At 37.5% G+C, this 22,643-nt stretch overlaps 1 protein-coding gene across 1 annotated transcript in view; it reads left to right on the top strand.

Moving 5' to 3' along the window:
* Nucleotides 1-20,040, top strand: part of LOC131145445 (glycosylinositol phosphorylceramide mannosyl transferase 1-like) — a 54,068-nt gene extending 34,028 nt beyond the window's left edge. Inside the window, exons 3-5 of the mRNA XM_058094524.1 lie at nucleotides 15,205-15,368; nucleotides 15,503-15,573; nucleotides 19,650-20,040. Of these exons, the coding sequence (XP_057950507.1) occupies nucleotides 15,205-15,368; nucleotides 15,503-15,573; nucleotides 19,650-19,810 (396 nt within the window). The 3' untranslated portion in view covers nucleotides 19,811-20,040. The remainder of the gene's footprint in view (nucleotides 1-15,204; nucleotides 15,369-15,502; nucleotides 15,574-19,649) is intronic.
* Nucleotides 20,041-22,643: the final 2,603 nt, after the last annotated feature.

The raw sequence follows: 22,643 nt of genomic DNA, 5'->3' as shown, positions 1-22,643 counted from the left end.
GCTGTGTATTGCAGTGTGTGTTTCGCGGGTTTTCTGTGGTGCTTAGGCGAGTGTATCAGCGTGTGTTTACATGTGTGTGTGGCTGAGTGTAACAGTGTGCTGCATTAGAGTGTACTGTAGGTGTGAAAAATGAGTGTCTGCAGATGTGAGGACGAGTGTGTGCAACGTGCGTGACCAGGGAGGACAGGGGACTTACAGTGAGGTCGCCGGAGCTGATGATAGGAGCCGATGGTGATTGCTGGGGTGAGTGAGAGCTGAGAGGCGACGTCGGAGTTGGTGGCTCGTCGGGAGTGTTCTTGTAGCTGTTGCCAGCCGTCTTAGAACCCAAGAGGTGCTGGAGTTCTGCTGCTGGTGTCGCCAAAGAGGATGGTGGGGTTGACGGAGAGGATGGCGGGGTTTGACGGAAATAGAGTAGTCATGGGGGGCTGCTGGCCCTATGTTTGTTTCGGCTGCTAGTTTGCTCTTGCCTGGAGATGATTGTGGTGTTGCTGGTGGTCACGAGGTTAGAGAGAGATGATGAAGGAGATGAGCATGAAATAGAATATGGGAGAATCTGTGCCCTGGTGAGCTGGTCTGCGTGAGGTCGTTGAGATCTGTCGCGAAGAGGGTGATGGGGAAGTGGGAGAACGGAGAGTCAGAGAGATGATAGAGATAGGATAGAATGGAGAAGATGGAGAGGGCCCGTGCAGGTGGTTAGGGAGACAGGAGGGGGAGAGAGGAAGGTGATGATGATGAAGATGCTGGGTATGGAGTTTTTCTGCTGTGTGTGAGGGACGGTTGAACAACCAAAGACAAAGGAGAGGAACTCGAGCTTGGTCAGTGGTTGTGCGGGTGGAGGTTCCAGTGATGATACGTATGGTAAACCCCTTCGGCAAGTGCAAATATTCTATCAGGAATATGATCTGAACTTTTTGGGGTTTTCTTTATCTCACATTCAAATTCAAAATGAGGTGATTGTAGTTTTGTTGAGTCTGATCAAAAAGGAGAAAAAGGGATGTGGTTTGATTGTTTACAGATGACCTAGGTCATGTAAGAAGGCAGAGCATGTGCCTGTTTGCTTGTGCATACCCATCTGAAATTGTCTTGGACCCTGCATCAAATGCAGCAGAGAACCCACACTCCCTTGTATATACATATAGTATTCCTCCACTCATAGTTTCATGCATATATAATATCCCTCCAGTAACTCTCTCTCAAACACTCACACACACACCCACTCACGCATGCATGCGTGCCACCCCCACACACACACAAGCACATGCACTCATTTTATTTTTTTATTTTAGTATTTGTTTAGAATAATAATATCCATGTTTTTATTTTGCCTTTCTTTTGCTGTCACTATTGTATATTATTGATGCTAATTTGTTATTTTTATTTTGCAGTATTTGTGGGTTTTTCTTGTTGTGATACCGGTTAGCGATTTAATATTGTTATTATGCCTTATAGTTGTGATGCTCGTAAATAATAAATAATGACTATTATTATGGTAGAATTTTTATTGCTTGGAATTTGTTAACATATGAGTTAAATCTTGTCATGATTAGTGTATATATGTTGGGTGATTAATATTATAGTCATAGGTTTCCACATTATAGTTGTATCATATTATTTTTTTAGACTTGGCTTTCGTTATTTTTAATTATATTTGAGGTTAGAGAGAGATGGAAAAATACAAAAAATTAGAAAAGATAAAAATTGAAAAAAGAAAAAAGAAATATTTCGGAACATGAAGACCATCCCCGGTACCTTGTCATCCCGATACACTCACTCTCACAAAAATCACCGCATGTTGGCTTGCTGGTCCCGACCAAGACCTTAAACTAGTTTTTCCCTGGTCCGGTTAGTGCTTAACTGGCTCCTTCCCTGAACCGGTTCACATCTTGGTTTTCTCCATTTCACTTGTTTATTATTTAGATATTTAGAAAATTCAAAAAAATCAAAAAATTTCTAGAAAATCCCAAAAAATATTTTCATACTTTGATTTCTATGGTTTTTATCTTGTGCTATTTTGAAGTTCGGGAAAAATCATAAAAAATATTTTCACATTTGAAAAAAATCACAAAAATGTTTTTTTTAGGCACCGAAAATCATTTCTATCTCGAACAAATTTCAGAAAATCTCCCGGAATAATATTTTCCTACTTAAAAAAACTTACAGATTTCAAAACTTCGGGAGCGTATTTTGTATCCTATTTTCTTGATTTTCCATCTCGATAATTGCAACAAAGAATATGGACTCTTCAGAGTATTGGATTGCCCCGGTTCTGTGGGAATACCTATATAGTATCTGTTTTGTGCATTTTCTTTGATTTTTTGAAAGGGAGTAAATTTGAAATGCTTATTAGATTTATTTTGGGATAATTTTCAATTAATCTAGTACCGTTCGTAAGAACGGGCGCGTAGGGGGTGTTAATACCTTCCCCTCGCGTAATCATACTCCCGAGCCCGACTCTGGTAATGCTGGCCGATTCTATCCCTAACGGGGTAGCAATCAAGTGTTCTAACCGCACTTCAAAAGGTTAGTGTTGACTCCATCACACAATATTTTTCACGAAAAATACTTTTTCAAAATCACACATCCATTTTTTCCAATTTGCAGCCATACCCACATTTTTGCTAGAGTGGTTCTCTGGCAGGGTCCGGGACGGTGCGACAAGTATTTCAATGTCCTTAAGGGATTGTGGCAGGACTTGGATCTATTGAACGATTATGAATGGAAGAGCCCTGATGATTGCAACTACAAGAAGAAGATGGTGGAAAATGCAAGAATTTTTAAGTTCTTGGCTGGACTCAATGATGAGTTAGATGAGGTCAGGGGGAGGATTCTTGGTAGACAACCTATGCCTCCAATCAGAGAGGTATTTTTTGAAGTGAGATGTGAAGATTGTTGCTGGAATGTTATGCTAAAGAAAAAAGGGGCTAATGGAATAGTTGAGAACTCGGCTTTGGTTGCTGCTAATCCTACTATTTTGACTACTGCTAATGCCTCTGTACAACGGTCATATCCCAATCAAAAATCTCGAGTATGGTGTGACTATTGTAATAAGCCATGTCATACCCGAGAAACCTGTTGGAAACTACATGGAAAACTAGAAAATTGGAAGAGCAGCATACCTGGAACTGGAAACAACCAAGTGATTCCTAAAGCAAATGAAGCCTAGACCAATGTTCTAAGTTCAGAGCAGATGGATCAGCTTCTTCAACTGCTGAAATCTAATATGATATCTGGTACTTCTATTGGTTCCTTGGCCCAGTCAGGTAATATGTCGAGTGCCTATTCCAGTTCTTTAGCCTTTGCACAATGGATTATTGATTTAGGTGCATCCGACCATATGATTAGTATATCTCAATTGTTTCAATCTTATTATCCTTGTTCGAGTAATAAAAAGGTTAGGATTGTGGATGGGAGTCTTTCATCCATTGCAGGAGCAGGTTCAATTCGAATTTTCGAGAAAATAGAATTAAAATTTGTCCTTCATGTTCCTAAACTTGCAATCTTCTGTTTGTTAGTAGATTATCCCGTGATTCTAACTGTCGTATCATATTCTTTGATTCTCACTGTGAATTTCAAGACTAGAACTCGGGGGCAATGATTGACAGTGCTAGGATGATCGATGGCCTTTATTATTTTGATGATACCCCTATTCAGCAATAAACAAGCTTAGGGCTTGAGTGGTAGTACTAGTTCAATCCCTGTGCGTGATCAAATAATGCTTTGGCATCTTAGATTAGGGCATCCTAGTTTTTCTTATTTAAAATATTTGTTGCCTAATCTGTTTAAAAATTTGAATTGTACTTCTCTTCATTATGACGTGTGTCATTAATAAAAAAATCATCGAGTTCCTTATATTTCAAAAGGCTACCATGCATCAAAACCTTTTTATTTGATTCATAGTGATGTTTGGGGTCCCTCTAAGGTTGCTACCTTATCTGGAAAAAAATGGTTTGCGACTTTTATAGATGATCATACTTGGATTTGTTAGGTATATTTGATGAATGGAAAATCTGAAGTTGAAATATTATTCAAGAATTTTTATAGTATGATCGAAAACCAATTTCACACAAAAATAAGCATACTTCGTACCGATAATGGTACAGAATATTTCAACCAAGTTTTGGGAAATTTTTTGAAAGAAAGAGGGATTCAACATCAATCCACTTGTCGTGACACCCTACAACAAAATGGCGTCGCTGAAAGAAAAAATTGTCATTCACTTGAGGTTGCACGGGCTATAATGTTTTCAATGCATATTCCAAAATATTTGTGGGGGTATGCTATTCTAACTGCTTGTTACCTTATTAATAGAATGCCTAGGGGTGGCAAAATGGGTTCACGGGCCGGGTTTGGGCGGGTCGTTAACAGGTCGGGTCGAGGTTAAACGGGTTACGACCATGTAGACCCTAACCCGCCCGTTTATTAAATGGGCGGGTCACGAGTTGCCCATTTTAAAAAAAATTATTGTTTTAAAAATTTTAAAGCAAAAAGATTAAAAAGAATAGATCTCTCTCTCGGTTGAGGAGGAAGAAGAAGGGGTTTGATTCGCGAGACTGCAAGAGAGAGAGGTGACCACAGCGTCATCGGCGTGAGACTACGAAAGAGGTGACCACGACCAAAGAAGAAGAAGAATTGCGATCGCGAGGCGTGCTGGGCAGACAACCAAAAGGGCAAGGGCCAAGGGCTCATTGCGAGACTGCAAGAGAGAGGTGACCATGGTGTCGCCAGTGTGAGACTGCGAGAGAGGCAACCATGGCGAGAGAAGAAGAAGAATTGCCGCGGGTGACCTGGTCTGAACCCTCACAGTTCATTTCTTCAATTCTTGCTCCCCTTTCTTCTTTGACTTCTCATCCTACAATTAATATTGTTGCTGTTGTTTGTGCGATTGCCTGTTGCGTTTCCTCAATGCTTTTGGTATTTTTCTAGGAATTTAGTTGAAGAATTTTTGGGCTTTGCTCTTATTGCTAGATGCCAAGTGAAAATGTGGAATAGGATTTTATGTAAATGGGTGACTTGACCCAAACCAGGGTTGATTCGTTTATATACGGGCGGGTCATGGGTTAACCCTTTTATAAACAGGTCGCCTTATATAAAACCCAAACCTATTTTAAAAGGGCAGGTCACGGGTCACCCGTCGGATTTTGACCTGTTTTTCCACCCCTAAGAATGCCTACCCGTGTGCATGCCTAAAAAAATACTTTCATGATAATTGGATAATTTCTGATCTGCCTCTAAAAGTATTTGGATGCACTATTTTTGTTCATATTCTAGCTCACCTTAGATCTAAACTTGATCCTAGGGCTGAAAAATGTGTGTTCCTTGGATATGCTCCCAATAAGAGAGGGTATAAATGTTTGAATCCAAAAACAAAAAAATTTCACATCAGTATGGATGTCGTTTTTGTTGAAAATCAGTCTTACTTTAACCAAACTTATCTTCAGGGGGAGAAAGAGAGTAGTGAAGATCAGTTTTGGCAAACTTCTATACCAATGCCTAATGTTTTCCTTGACATTGACATCCCTATACAAAACCTTCAAGGAATTGAAATTAAATAGTGAAAAAAATGGAAATCCCAATCTGCCTGTACAAAGCATAAGGGAATCACAAATAGGGAGAGAATTGCTACAGAATAATCCCTTTTCCAAGCTTCGTGTTTATACTAGAGGTAGGTATCGTTCTAATACTAAGGATCATCCCACAATTTTAGAGCAGAATCAATCATCACCTACAAAAAGTGGTCATTTGGAAATCCCAGGTAATCCTTCTACTACACTTCCGGTTGATCAATCTACTGACCTTGATGTGCCTATAGCCATTAGGAAAGGAGTTAGAACCTGTACCACACACCCCATTGCCAAATATTTATCATACCATAGACTCTCTCATAATCATAAGGCCTTTACATCCAATATTTCTCACCTATTTGTTCCAAGGACCATTCAGGAAGCTATGGATCATCTGGATTGGAAGTTAGTAGTTCTTGAAAAATGAATGCACTATGGAACAACAGTACTTGGGAAATTGTTGATTTGCCAAAGGAAAAGAAAACTATAGGTTGCAAGTGGGTGTTTACAGTTAAATGCAAGGCTGACGGCAATATAGAGAGATATAAGGCAATACTCGTTGCAAAAGGGTTTACACAAACATACGGAATTGACTATGAAGAAACTTTTGCTCCAGTGGCCAAGATAAACTCAATCCGAGTGTTACTCTCCTTAGCTGTACATTCTAACTGGCCCTTACACCAGTTGGATGTAAAGAATGCCTTTTTAAATGGAGATCTAGAGGATGAAGTGTTTATGGAATTACCACCAGGTTTTGAAGGTAATCTTGGCAGAGATAAGGTGTGTAAATTGAAAAAATCATTGTATGGGCTCGAGCAATCTCCAAGAGCTTGGTTTGAACACTTTGGGAAGGCTGTTAAGGGTCATGGTTACAGCCAAGGTCAAGTTGTTCACACCATGTTCTATAAGCACTCAAGTGAAGGGAAGGTTGCTATTCTAATTGTCTATGTTGACGATATTATTTTGACAGGTAATGACAGCAAGGAACTTGAGAAATTAAAACAGATGCTTGCTAATGGATTTGAGATTAAAGACTTGGGTGACTTGAAGTATTTTCTCAGTATGGAATTTGCAAGGTCAAGAAAAGGTATTTTGTTTCACAAAGAAAAATGTGCTTGACTTGCTTGGAGAAATAGGTTTACTAGGGTGTAAAGTAGTTGAGACACTTATAGAGCCTAATCTTAAACTACAACCTGCCAAGCTTGAGGAAGTAACCAATAGAGACCAGTACCAAAGATTGGTTGGAAGGCTACTTTATCTATCACACACACGTCCTGACGTAGCCTTTGCTGTCAGTATGGTAAGCCAAGTCATGCACTCACCAGGGCTTGGCCACTTTGATGCAGTTTATAGAATCCTAAGATATTTAAAGGGAACTCCATGAAAAGGTCTATTGTTTGAAGATCATAGAAATCTACAAGTTGAGGTATACACTGATACAGATTGGGCTGGTACTATAACCGATCAAAGATCATCTTCTGGTTATTGTGCCTTTGTTGGTGGAAATTTGGTTACATGGCGAAGCAAAAACAAAATGTGGTAGCTAGGAGTAGTGCAGAGGCAGAATTTAGAGCAGTTGCTCATGGAGTTTGTGAAGTGTTGTGGATTAAAAAATTATTAGAAGAATTGAAAGTCACTAATCCGCTACCTATGAGACTATATTGCGATAACATATATGCCATAGCCATTGCTCACAATCCAATGCTTCATGATAGAACAAAACATGTTGAGGTCGACAAGAATTTTATAAATGAGAAGTTTGACAGTGGACTGATTTGTTTACCCTATATCTCTACTACTGAACAAGTAGCATATATACTTACAAGAGGACTACCAAAGAAGCAATTTGAAAATTTGATCGGCAAGCTGGCTATGGAAGACATCTTCAAACTAGCTTGAGGGGGAGTGTTGGAAAGTTTCAAAATTTATCTAGTCAACTCTCCTTGATTATTGGAGAAGTTTATGTAATTATGTAAATAATCTTAGGAGATATTGTAGGATATATTCTTAGGAGATATTCTAGGAGATTTGCTAGCATTTGTCATTCTTTCCTTTTTTCTATTCTTTCCTTTTAGATTATCCTTATAGTCTATATAACATTCAAATTGTACCTAATTTTACAATAAGAAGAAATACTATTTCAATTCTTCTCCACTTCTAGACAATGAAATGAGGCTAAGAGATCCCCCCGACAAAAAGAGGATTAAAAACTAACAAATTACATCAAAGCTGCTTTCCAACCCCTTTGAATGCTGGACAGCCAAAGACCCCCAAAACTCCCCAAAAGAGTGAGCCCAAAAAGAAGCAAGAAAAATAACTTTCTCCCAAAACAATCTTGGAGGAGTCTTTTGATCTTTTAAAACTCTAGCATTCCTTTCCAGCCAAAGCGACCTAAAGATTGTAAAAATAATGCAGTCCCAAAATATCTTTTCTCTCTTCAATCTTTAGAGGCAGCCTATTGAAAAGTGTTTGCCATCGCCAGGTACCTCAAGAGCTCTCATAGGTCTTCATCTCAAGTGAGTGAGTCACATCAGTCCAAATATTTTCCTCACCCTAGACCTCCCTTCCCTCAGTCTACCCCTAGAGGGAGTTTTGCGAAGCAATTGGAGTCACATCATGTTGTTCGCTCTAGTGGACCCAATATTCCTCAAGCTAGTAGCTCATTTGTGGAGTGTCATTGTTGCCATGCTGGTGGTCATATTGCTGCCCGTTGTCTGCAATGAGCTTTATCTTTAGAGCGTGAGACTGATGATCTGCCTGATTGTGAGGATTAGGTTGTAGATGTTGTTGAGTACTCGAGAGATGAGCGTGAGCTTGTAGATGATTTTGAGGAGGATGATTGCTGGATAGTGTGGTTAGGTGTGTCTTATCTGCTACCATGGATAGTGAGAAGGGGAAACAGACCACTATTTTCCACATTTTCATTTGTTGTGGAGAGAGGACATGTAAGCTTGTTATTGATGGGTCTCCAAGGCTGCTCTAAGAAGATTAAACCTTAAAGGAGAGCCACACCCTCAACCTTTTAAGCTGCACTTGGTAAACAGGACAAATCTATACGTTATTGACCCTCAGCCTTTTAAGGTGAATTGGGTAAATAGGACAAATCTACCCATTACCGAGAGGTGTCTTGTACCCATCCAGATGGGAGAATATAAGGATAGGGTCTATTGTGATGTACTCCCTATGGATGTGGCCCATGCCTTGTTAGGGCGACCGTGGTTATTTGACCATGATGTCACTAATCATGGTAGGGAAAAAACTTGTGTGTTTAGGCCCAAAGATAAGAACATCATTTTGACCCCCCCCAAGCCCACCCCCAAAGATCCTAAGTTAAGGAACAAGATAGTCCGTCAAGCCCTAGTTCAAAGAAATATTCACTTGCTTGATCATAGGACTATTGAGCGAGAGAGCTTAGATAGGTGCATTTTAGTTGTCATCACTGGAGAGGTTCCTTCTAAGGATCAAGAGTTTTTATGTGAATGCCCACTTGAGGTAGGAGAGTTGCTAGCTGAGTTCTCTTATGTTGTGCCTAGTGAGTTATCTCATTAGCTACCAACTATGTGAGACATTCAACATGCCATAGATCTCATTCCAGATTCATAGCTACCTAACTTGCCACATTATAGGATGAACCCTAAAGAGTGTGCTGAATTAAATAAGTAGGTAGGAGAATTCCTTGACAAGGGCTTTGTGAGACATAGCCTTGGTCCATGTGCTGTACTAGCTCTCCTAACACCAAAAAAAAAAAAAAAAACAAAGATGGATCTTGGAGGATGTGTGTGGATAGCAGAGCCATAAAAAAAATCACCATCAAGTATAGGTTCCCTATCCCTAGACTGAGGATATGCTTGACAAGCTAGCTGGCTCTAGTTGGTACTCCAAGATTGACCTACATAGTAGGTATCATTAAATTAGAATTAGACCGGGAGATGAGTGGAAAACGGCCTTTAAGACCCAACATGGTTTATTCAAGTGGTTGATCATGCCATTTGGACTTTCTAGTGCTCCTAGCACTTTTTTTTTAGGGTTATGACACATATTCTGCAACCATTCTAGGAAAGTTCCTAGTGGTATTCTTTGATGAAATACTGGTCGACAGTAGGAGCACTTGATGCATCTTCATGAGGTCTTTGCCACCTTGAGGGAAGCAAAGTTGTTTGCTAACCTCAAGCAATGCAACTTCCTACAGTCTAGTGTGCTCTTTCTTAGTTTGTGATTTTTGTGCAGGAATAGCCATTAATCCAGAAAAGGTTAGAGCCATTAGAGAGTGGCTTCAGCCTCGGACTATTACTAAGGTTCGTAGTTTTCGTGGCCTTGCTACTTTCTATAGGCGATTCATAGGGCATTTTGGCACCATCATGGCTCCTAGTACTAAGTGTTTGAAGAAAGAAGAGTTTCATTGGGCCCCATTAGCTACTAGAGCTTTTAGAGAAGTCTAACAGAAGATGACCGAAGCACCTGTACTCAGGCATCTAGACTTTAGTAGAGTTTTTGAAGCAGCTTGTGATGCCTCTGGGATAGGTGTAGGTGGGGTCTTGAGTCAAGAGGGACATCCTATAGCATTTTTCAATGAAAAACTCTCATATGCCAAACAAAAATATAACACACATGATAAAGAGTTTTATGTTGTAGTGAGATCTCTCCAACATTGGAGATACTACTTGTTACCCCAAGAGTTTGTACTCTTCGCTGACCACCTTGCTTTGCGATATCTGAGCTCGCAGAAGAAGTTGAGTGCAAAGCATGCTAGTTGGGTAGAGTTTCTCAACAAGTGCACTTTTGTTCTGTTGACTTTGGTGTATTCCCAAGAGGGGGGGTGAATTGGGTATTAAAAATTTCTCCTAGGTTTGGTCCAAATCACAATTCAGTATTTTCACAACCTAAGGTCTGTCTAAACGAATGCCAATTACCCAACAATATTAAACTGAGCAAATGTAAAAAGCAGATATTTCAATCTCAGTATTTCCCAACAAATTAACGCATGTATGAAAGGCAATTAATACAATATATAATTAATCATAAATGTGCGGAAATTAAAGAGTTAAGGGAAAAAGAAAGTGACACACGATGTGATATCGAGGTTCAGCCAACAATGCCTACTTCCCCGCCTCAAGCTCACAAGCAAAAGAATTTCCACTACTTTGCCCACTTACGGGTGGAGCGGCACCGTTACAAGTTCCCTCTCCTTACTGGGCAAGGGAAACCCCAGGTCACATTAATGGGCTGACCCCAACCGTACAAACACTCCTTCACAGGGTAGAATACACCATCTTCAGGCTACGCCTGGAATACAATAATCAATAAGCACAAATTATGTGTACTATACAGTGCTTCTTAACTAAGCAGATAAGTACACTAATAAAGCACAATACGCACTCACGTATGATATGAATATAAAGCTCAAGTGAGATCTTGTAAATACAATATATTAACTCACAATAGTATGTGTATCACTATGTATATGTGTGAGTGAGTGAGATCTTTGATTCAAGATGGTATAATAACAATATGAATACTCAACGATTCTCTACAACCCTAAGCAAATATCTCAATAGAAAGTTTCAAATATCAGGCACAATAGATATTAGGGTTTTAGCTTGCTAACAAATATATTGTCAAAAACACAAAGCAAGCTTTTCAAAGATCCAAATACCTTATATGATATCTCAAATATATTTTTCAAATATGAAGCACTAGATATATTTCAAATTAGCTTATCTTAAAATATTATCAATAAACACAAGATAAGCTTTGGAATCTTGCAATAAGTATGCTAAGATCCACAAGCTATAATTAGTTATCCCCAAAAATATTTATCAAGTGAAATATATGGGGAAACTTCTAGCTATACTCTCAAAATTGATTTTCAACAAGTAAAACAAGAGAGAGTATTATGCCTTGGATGAAGAATGAATGCCCACAAAGGTTTTGCTATCCTTCAAAAGAATTTTTCAAATGAGTGTGGGAAGAAGGATATAGAGATTTTGATATGAAAGAATCAATGCCCAAAATAATTTCTCTCTTGAAAAGATTTCTAATACAAAAAGAATAAGAGTATGGAATTAAAATAAAAAATTATTTGAGGGGATTTTCTAATCTGATCTCTTGTTAAAATCTGAGTAATGAGGGAGTTATATATAGACTTGGGGAAAAATATGACCCTTAGGGACATATTAGGGATTTTGAAAAATGTTAAATTAAAATTTTAACCCTAATTACCGTAGTAAAAATCTAGCAACCCGAGAGGTTCAATCGACCTAAGCTCAGGTCAGTCAACCGTTCAAAACAAAGATAATAGTTTTTCGGCTTAGCTCAGTTGACTGAAATTGGGTTGATCGACCTAAAGACAAGCGAACTGGAACCCTTTGTGGGTTCGGTCGACCAAGGCAAATGACCGGTCGGCCGCTCGAGTGGTTTGGTCAACCATCAGGATTTTGAACAGAAGGCATCGGTCGGCCGTGGGCATTGGAAAGCAAGCATACACGCGTCGGTCGACCAGGGAAGATGAGTTCAAATTGGGTCGGTCGACTGAGGCTTTGACTTTGGTCAACTTCCTGGGTCGGTTGACTGAAGTGATTTGAACTGGAAAGTTCGGTCAATCGAGGCTTTTAATTAAGCCTAAAAACCCGACCCCAATTTTGATCCTAAATTCATTTTAAAACCCTTGTGAATAAGTTATAGTATTTTAAATTAAGGGTATTGTGTCCTAGGGTCAGTCTATGGCCTTTGTTCGATGCCCTATGGTCAATCTATGGTCATTTGAGCTTATCATTCATATCATGCATGCAATGCATTATTACAGATCAAATGAAAGACAAAAATGCATTACAAATTTGAAATCATAAGTCTTCCTCTTCTTCTTTTGCTCTTCAACTTCATTGAATACGCTAGGTGTATGTGCTTTAAGTCTTGTCCTGGCTTCCATTTTCCCTTTGCCTTATGTGTGTGTTGGAATGTAAACCTGTTCATGCACTAAGTACACACATAAGTTCCAAGTGCTTTGTCAGCATCAAAACAGGGATCGGACTCAAAAAGTCAACATTCTTAAGCATTGTTCTATTGTTGAGAATAAAGTGGCTGATGGCCTTAGTGGGATAGCAGTTATTCTCCATATCTTGAGAGCTGAGTTCGTTGGGCTTGATTGTTTGCAGGATTATTACTCCATTTGCCCTGATTTTGGGATTATCTTTCAAGAGGTGAGTGAGGGCCGCTGTAGGGAATTTTGTAGATTTCATCATCCATATTTAACGGTAATAGATTATGCATGCTTTGTACTTCTTTTAGAGATCTTTTAGTTTGGGAATTGTATGCCGGAGGGTTAGCTTGTCACCTAGGGAGGGATAAAACCATTGCCTTAGTTGAGGATAGGTTTTATTGGCCTTCCGTAAAGAGGGATGTTGCTAGGATAGTGTCTCAGTGTTGCACATGTCATTTAGCCAAAGCTAAGATACACAACACTGGCCTTTATACCCCCTCTACCATTGCCACACATGCCTTGGTGAGACCTAAGTATGGATTTTGTTCTTGGACTCCCCAAAACAGCCCGGGACATGATTCCATATCTGCTGTTGTTGGCAGATTCTCCAAGATGGCACATTTCATTCTTGTTATTAGACTTCTAATGCATCTCACGTAACTAAATTGTTTTTTAGAGAGGTCGTCAAATTGCATAGGTTGTCAACCTCCATAATGTCCAATAGAGATATCAAGTTCTCTAGCTACTTCTGGAAGGCACTTTGGAAAATGTGTGGGACTCACTTGCTGTTTTCTTCTGCTTGCCACCCCCAAACTGATGGGCAGACTGAGGTTGTGAATTGTAGCCTTGGTGACCTACTTAGGTGTGTGGTGGGAGAAAAACAGGGCAATTGGGACTTGGTGCTGCCTATTGTTGAGTTTGCTTATAATAATTCTGTGAATAGGTCCACCGTCCATGGGTAAGTCGTTTTGAGTGTGTATTTGGTTACAAACCCCATGCACCCATTGATCTTGCTGCACATGCTGAGGTTAGGCAACTTGCTACGAGTAATATGGATTCTAAGCTTGCTGCAGATATACATCATAGAGTTATGCAGGTGATAGTGTCATGGTTCACATAACCTGAGCGCTAGCCTAGAAATTCATTTAAAAAGCTCCATGTCGTGCCATTGGCCCTTTCCTCATCCTTAAGAAACTTGTACCTAATGTATATTTACTTGATTTACCTACTCATATGACCATTAGTCCAGTTTTTAATGTCGAGGATTTGACACCTTACTATGGCACTTTTGAGCCTCTTGGTTTGCCATTTGATGCCCATGCCTCCCTCTATTTCTCGACCACAGGAAACAGTGGAGTCTATCTTGGATGACGAGTTTGTGATGTCTAATCATGGTGGTTTTCATCGCTACTTGGTTCAGTGGAGAGGTCGACCAGAGTCAGATGCTACATGGCTTGCCAAGGATGATGTTCATGACAGGGCTCCTGACTTGCTGGAGTCATATTTGCTGTCCCATTCTGCAGTGCGGAGTTCCTTTCAGCCAGGGGAGAATGATGGAGGACCACCTATACCCCCTAGGCTACCCATTCGGCACACGTATATTAGGCGTAGGTTCAGGAAATATGTGTATGGAGGACCTCTTTATATTTTTTAGTGACTTCTTTTAGTATTTGTAATTATGTCATTATGTGTTTAGTTGGGCCCTATATGTACCCCACTAAACCTCTAAAATTCCAGGATAAAATCTTTTTCTTCCTACATCACAACTCTTTCCTACATCACAACTCTTTTCTTATCTAACCCCACTAAACCTCTAAAGTTCCAGGATAAAATCTTCATTTGGTATCACTGTCGATCCCCAAGCATCTACCCCCTTTCTCATAGTTCACTGAGGTCACAAATCTAACTGTTAATGTTGGAAAACACAAAATTAGAATAGTTACCTGTGGTAGTTGCAATGTTCCCCACGCTTGCTATAAAACCATCACCTGCAGTATATCATCTCATTGACAAACCACTGTTCCTTCTCTGCTGATCCACTCTTAACATCAATTGAGTTCTCCTGAAGAGAAAAACCTTTTTTTCTATTTATTTTAAAGCTTTCATAGTACGAGACTTGCGAAGTCGTTTTCCTTCAAAAACATTTTGCATCTAAAAACCTAATTGCATTGCCTTTCCGCTGCCATTAACGTTACTAGGCCCAGCTAGAAAGGGACTGAGAAGCTTTCTTTCAAATGCTATGAAATACCTCCTGACTTCTATTGTTAATTTTATGAGTTTTAACAACACGAAATAGCCCATATTGAATTTTGGCTGAAGGAGAATTTGGGGTCTTTAGATTAAAGGGATTGGGCCTATTCCCAGAGATTTTACCATATTTGGGCCTGGAGACTGTCTTCCTTGCTTTTGGGCTTTTATTTCTTGTAATTGTGTTATTTATTCATTGAAGTATTCGCAATGGATTATTATCTTAAACTGCCGCAGATTTGGAACTCAGAGATGCCTATGCTTTTCCACATGGGATATTTCTGAAGTTCTTTTTATCCATCTGTCTCATTTGTTAATAAGATCTGGAAAATAAAGCATTTGCATGTCACCTTTACTTGCCAAAACTGTCTTTACTTTTCCTGAATGTGCTTGATAGTTTTACTTTTGGACTGAATGCAGAAGAATGGTGTTACATATGTCAAATATGGAGGATGGTGGTCAGTTTGGTGGATGGGCACATACAGCATGGTTCTGTCAAAAGCAGCATTCTTTCACAGGAAGTACTTGGATTTGTATACTTTTGAGATGCCCTCATCAATTCGTGATTACGTAACCACAGAAAGGTATTTCAAATTATTGATTTCCCTTTAATTTGTTTTTTTTTTCTTTCCAATTTTAGTTTTCATGCCAAGAATCCTTTACAAAGCATATTCTATGAGCCTTATTTTTTTCACTTTTATTTTTGTGTTTAATGCAGAAACTGTGAAGACATTGCTATGTCTTTGCTGGTTGCCAATGCCACTGGTGCCCCGCCAGTATGGGTGAAAGGTAACAACTCCATTTTATTATTTTATTTTATTGATGAATTTGTCATATTCACTGCACATGATTGCGAGTGAATAATATTGAGTAAATTACATTTTGATTATTTATTTTTTCAATTTTCAATGTTATAAATTGATATATTTATCAATACTCGATACTATATGTCGTATTTGAATAATTTCTATTATTGTTTAGATTTCTTTTTAACAAATTGATGATATTATTGTAATTAAGTTTTATGAGTTAAAATACCAATAATTGCGGTTATTTAAAAAAATGTTGTCTAATGCATGTAGGCATTATGCTTTTGGCGCTGAATGGAAGCTTAGGGTGTTAAGATATTAAAGTTGAAGCCAGTAGTCCCGTTTTAGATCAGTTCTAGGGTTCCTGCAAGCAAAAGATAATACAAAAAAATGAAGTTTAATAATCAAGCTGTGTATCTTGTTCCACACCATAGATGCTATTTGGCAGACCTAATAGAACTTGCATGCTGAGTAAGAATCCTTCTATAATATTTCTAACAATATGTATCAATATATGAGTTTGATTTGTCCCCATATTGTGTCCTACATTGGATTCCTCCACTTGAAGGAAACTCATTTATGAGTCTATTATCAGTTGAGCTCCACCAGAAAAAGATATTTAGAATATTTGGAAACTCTAAATTTTCTTTTCACTTTGCTTTCCAACATATGTGCATCCAATATTCTTTTGGTCAATCTAAAAGAATATCCTTCCAGTCAATCTTCGACTTTTTTACTGGATCCTTTTAATTGTTATCATTTTCAAATAAATGTGTCAATCCCATTATCCCGACAAAATCAATGGATTCATTTGTTGAAATTTCTAATGTTGCAATTGGAAACATCAATATGAGATTGCAAATCTGAAATTGCGTAAATGAATAAAATTATACAATTTTGTATTAAAATTTGTTCAAACTCACTCTTTTCATAATCATGGTTTCAAATTCGTATTCGAAAATGTTACACAAGAATTGAAATTTGAAGGCTATGGGCTTTTTTCCATAGTTGATCTCAATTAATTTCTGAATATTTAGCTGATCTTGAATCACTGGTGCAATAGCTCCGGAGAATTATCAAGATGATGATTTTCAAGTTTTAGTTCATGAACTACAGAGAAACATGTTGAAGTACTTTTAGCTTCTTGCTCATTTGAATCTTTACTGGAGATTTTCTCAGAGGGTAGATTTTCTCTGCATCCTTGATCATCAAATCTGATTCTTCAATTGGTGCTCTAATATATCGTTGATCAAGGTAACTCCCCACACCCAAATTGGCCATAGGTATTGATTTGTATGAGACAATATTACATGATAATCATGAGAAAAAATTCCATGGCCAACATCCTTTTATTTGACACCATGATTTAATTTTAACTTTGCTCTGACAAACCCTTTGAAGTTGTTTTCAATACCCCCAATCAACTGCATGGTGATTAAGTTTATTTGAAAAAATCACTTTTTTTTCTTCATGAATATTCATATAATAAAAGAATTCTTCTAGATCAAATAATCAGTTTACATAATCTTACAAATTATCCCATCATTACTAACTCTACCATAGCAATCAAAATCCTTATGTCCCTCAACACTCATATGCGTATTACATGCAAAATTTCTCAGTTTGTCAACACTCATCATAGCTTATAGATTTTGCACCATTTGCTTATTCTGCTGTACATATTCCATGAACTCGATTCTTTTAGATCATTGTTGTGTATGGAATTGTTTTTTCCTCTTCCATTTTTTGTCACCAGTCAGAGTCAGGTTAAGCTTGCTCTTTTCAATTGGTTCTGTACAAATGCGTAGGGTGTTGAGGTATTAATTCTGAAGCAGTTAATCCTGTCTTGGATCAGTTCCAGGGTTTCTTGGAACAGAGATAATTATGAAAAACTGAACTTTATTAACCAATTAGCGTATCTCGTTTTACCCCATAGTCGCCCTTTTTATAGACCGAATCAACCTGGCGCATACCATATCCTGCTAGGATTTTATTTTGACTACTAAAACTCTGAAAATACCTAAAAATCAGCAAATGAAATCCCTAGTAATGGCTACAAAAATTGCAATAAAATCAATAAGAATCGAGATATCAGTTTGATTTGCTCCATATTGTGTCCTATATCATTTTTCTTTGCAAATAAGAATCGAGATATCAGTTTGATTTGCTCCATATTTTGTCCTACATCAGTTTTCTTTGCAATAACTGATTATACTCATAACCTTTGGTCCCCGTGTATTCTATTTTTATTAAAATTCTGGAAAGCATATATTTTATTGCAAAATAAATTTAAGAAAGTGGAGAGAAAATTACAACCTAGGAGAGGGCAAGAGATCCTCGAAGCAAGAAGACAAAATGAAAAAGAGAAGGAAATAAAAGACAAAAAAAAAAAAAACAAAACCTGATAAGCTCCACATAAGAAAACCCCTCTTTAAACCCGTCCTATCGTAGTTGATAGAGATCTAGAAATTTGCTAATTCACACTGCCCTTTCTTTGCTTTACTATTAGCACCATCCAAGCGAACTTCTTCCCTCCAGGATCAGCCAGCCACAGTTCCATCTTATACGACAACTTCAGAATTTCGCCATCTTTTGCACTAACCTCCTCGACATGGGTGGGTAAAATCCCATCCCTACGTTCATTATTACCATAACAAACATATTGATTCCAACTTCCTTCCTAAAAAATAAATAGATTCCAAACCTTCAAGCTGAGAAGGAGGCACTTGAGAATTTTCCCAAGTACTTTAGAGTTCAGAAGAATTAAAAACATAACTAAATTGTTCATGGAATTCATCTGAAGCACTATGATAAAACAAATTCTGTGTTATACTATCATTTTCCAATATATCACTCTATTTCTTTTCCTTTCTAACAAAAGTTAAAACCTCCATACTAGTCCACATTAATTTGCTCACTAATGATTCAAATGCATTTTCTATGAATGGTAATGATTTATATACATTATAGAAGCTTGGATGGTCCTCTTATTATTTCCATGGATTGTTTTCCATCATTTCAAATTTATATATGTTACCATGTTTTATAGTATATTCTTGGTGTGCATTTCCAACAGCACAAGCGACTCTAAACTCATTGAACTAATGATGATTTTCTGGTGTGCTATCTATGCGTTCTTTTAATATTTTGTGTTTTGCGTTTTTAGATTTCTGAAATATGACTGGTCAGTTGCTTCTCAAAATTTAAATGCTTGTAAATGAATGGAACAATGCTACACATCTTGGCACAGTCATGTAATATACTAGACTTAATTTGGATAATTTTCTCCCAAAAAGAAAACTAAATCACTTTTGTCTTCTCATACTTCTGATGTCTATCATTTGTCACTGCAACCTCAGAGCCAGCATTTATGTAGTGCTATCTTTTTTTAAAAGCTTTGTTCAGGATGCCACCCAGTTGTCCAGCCATTATGCTGTAGCTCATTTTACCATATTCAACATTTCAACTTTCATCCGTCATCATTATCTTTGAAGCTTGTTAGGGCAGAATAGGTTAATGAAATAAGGATGTGCCTGTGAGGCAATAAAATCATGAATATCAATGCATAAGCTTCAGAGATATTCTCTCACAAAACACAATGGCATCATTATTCTTCCTGCTCCCCACCCCACCCCCTCCCCTCCTTTTTGGGTGTGGGTGGAGCTTTAGATTAGTAAAAGGACAATGTAACTTTTGTAGTAGCAGTTAAAAAACATTAGGGTTATTCTGTTTATTCCGAACTAAAAGATAAAGGCACAGTCCATTATACAGATGAACTTGTACTTGGGAAGGTAAAAGTTTTTGAGGCATGACTTGTAGAAATATCTTGAAGTGTGCCATGTGCTTGTAATTTTCTATCTTTTTCCAGGTATATTTTCAATATTCATGCAGCTAATTCTAGTCTTATTTATAGGAAAAATGTTGAGATAACATCTCTAGAATAATCCAAATCGTAAAGTCACAGATATCAATCTTGTTACAAGATTGCTTATTCCAAATGTCATGGTGCATGCATTCCTCCTCTTGACTAGACATTTGTGTAATGCACTGTGGCAGGGAAGATATATGAAATTGGATCATCAGGCATAAGCAGTCTGAAAGGGCATACTAAATTAAGAAACAATTGCCTCAATGATTTCATTTCTCTTTATGGAACTCTGCCTCTTGTACCAACCAATGTAAAAGCTGTGGATGCAAGACATGAATCATTTTGGTAGTTGAACTGTTTCAACTTGTTGGGCGTCTTGCTTTTATTTGATGCTGTTGCTGTTTCTTTCCTGCTGTATACGTGTTTCTTATTTTTAAGCACAAACTGTATTTTATTTGATGCTGTTGCTGTTTCTTTCCTGCTGTATACGTGTTTCTTATTTTTAAGCACAAACTGTATTTAGATTGTGAAAACTGTTGCTGTTAATTAATTTAATAATGTATGTATTCTTCCTAGTTATTCTTTAGTCCATGTGAAGTCATAGTTCTGTATCCATTTATTTTTTCTGATCAAGCACAATGGTTATCAATACAATGAGATCGTGCCAAATGATTTATGAGAGCCAGAAAGAGACAGATTGATAGTGATTGCTAGGAATGTAAAGTGGGTTTAGCCTGCTCGAAAAGAGTAAGAACAAGGATCGTCAAAAGATTTTTGACAGTACTTAAATATTATTTGGGCATCAATGATACTGGATCCAGCATTTTTTTTTTTCTTTTTCTATTTATATGGATATGATGATTCTGTATCAATCATGAAAGTTTGTTTTTGGTTGAGCATAAAATATTTGAGACTTAGGATTCTCTGTTAATAGGTTGAAACTTGACTGGAGTTCCATATGTGGATTGGCATTGATGAACAAACATATTTATCCAGAACAAGGTGAGATTGTTGTTTAGATAACTAAAAATAAGTGATTCTGGTTAAACCTAAAATGAAGTGTCATGAAAGTGTGTTGGGATATAAGCTCAATATCATTCTGAACACAGTACTAGGACAGGCAAATATCCGTAATATGAACGAACGCGCATATATGCACACATGTACACATGTATATAAGATAAGATTTTTAATGAGAGCCTGAGAAAAGGAAAAAACCAACATATGGTTTCTTCTGACTTCTGCTATGGTTGGTAGTCCATCATCCCCAATATGAGAGTTCATTTTTGAGAGCTCATATTTCACTGTGTTTCACTTTGCCACCATAAGTAGGAATGCTAGTTGGAACAAGCAGAAGTCATCTACCACCTGAAATGGGAAGGATTTGAAATGGATGACATTTGGAGATCTCAGAAAGTCCAAACCCACCCAGAAGTCATCTAATCAAACTTATTAATAAAAAAGTAAAAATAAAAAATAAAAAAAAATTGCTCCTTCACAGAAAAAAAAATTGCATTTTGCAGGTCTACCCTCTATAGCCCCTTCACTTCACAAGAGGAGAAAAAAAAAAGAAAAAAAAAAAAGAAAAAAAGAAGAGGGCTGGTGTGGTGTGACAGAAAAGGGTGAGCATGCTTTTAAAAAGTACGTAGATGGGTTAGGTTTTGCACTTGACCCACATGTTGGCAAGGGAAAGGGACAAAAGGGGTAGGTCATTATGTCAATTTGGCCTCCCTGTGCCCTTAAAATCTATAATATAACAAAGTTTAGGTAGGGGGCACAGGGCACTTTTCCTCTAGAAGCATGTGAAATGGGAGACGTTTATCCTATCCTATGTCTATTCTAATCGATAGCTGGTGGTGACTGGTGGTCCAATCAAAGGACACATTACCCATAGAAGTTGAAGATGAGGGCGCAAAGGATGCATCATTTGACTTTCTCAATGAACAAGGATTTCCCAATGCCAAGTGCCAACCCATTAATCTTTTCTTAATAATTGGAATAATATATACAGCCTACACAGACATGTACACGTGCAGGGCACAAAATATTTTTTAGCTTTAATAATGAGCTTTTGTTGATTATGAGTGTGAATAAACCTTTTTTTTTTTTTTCTCTCTATCTTTGGATACATAATAATAGCAAATCATTATATCTTGTGCCGCAAACATATGCAACATTATCATTGGCTGTATTTTCTTTTTAGGCATCATTGGTTTCTAAATTTTGGCATCATGCTTAATAAAATCACATATAAATTTATTCTAAATTTTGAAATGGGAAAACAATACATCTAATGAAGATAGTTTAGATTATCTAATTCTTTTGTGAAAAGTTAGGTGTACTCCTAAGAAGGGGGTGAATTGAGTTTTTAGAATTTTTTTTGAAATCCCTTTGTTTTACAAGTTCATTTAGTTAAGAGTTAACTCCTTTTTCAATTTGAGTTAATTTGCAATCACACTTTTCACACACAACAACTTCCCAACTACAATTGTATTCAATCCAATCAATGAAGTTAGTTTGATATCACAAAAATAGAAAATTCAACCAAACTTCCAAAATTCAAATATCGATATCAAATAAGTATCTTGATTTTAAGTATGTAACCAACCAACCAATATATTAATGAGCTTTGGTATTAATCAATCAACGTACTCCCTTGTGATTTTTGCAATAATATTGATTAATCAACGTACTACCTTACTGTTTTCATAATTTTCAAAAGCAAATTAATATCCAGCAATTCAAATAAGCATCCATGCAGTTTATATGTGCTATAATTTAAAGAGAATAAGGAAGAGAGTGACACCAAGATTTTTACGAGGTTCGGCTATACCCACCTACGTTCTCGCCTTAGGTACACCACCCAAGAATTCACTATACCGCTCCCTTAACCGGGCGAAGCAAACCTTTTACACACTCCTTCAAATAGGATAGAGCGCTCATCTTCAAGCGATATCCCATGCTTGGTAAACCAACGATTCAACAATCTGAATTGTAAAAAACAACAAGAAATAAGAATAAATTCTTGTATACAAAGACATTCTCACAATAGAGCTTAACAATAAAGAATGAATTTGAAGTTCAAGAAATTAATCACCGGGTTCTTCTTTAGATTGAATGAAACTTAGTAAGAGCACAAGAACCAAGTGGTTGTATTAGTAAGAATTCAGTAGATCTTCTGT

This window comes from Malania oleifera, chromosome 13, assembly GCF_029873635.1.
Source record: "Malania oleifera isolate guangnan ecotype guangnan chromosome 13, ASM2987363v1, whole genome shotgun sequence".
In the NCBI taxonomy this organism is placed as follows: domain Eukaryota; kingdom Viridiplantae; phylum Streptophyta; class Magnoliopsida; order Santalales; family Ximeniaceae; genus Malania; species Malania oleifera.
The sequence above is the reverse complement of the archived record's forward strand: the minus strand, read 5'-3'. Positions and strand labels throughout refer to the sequence as shown.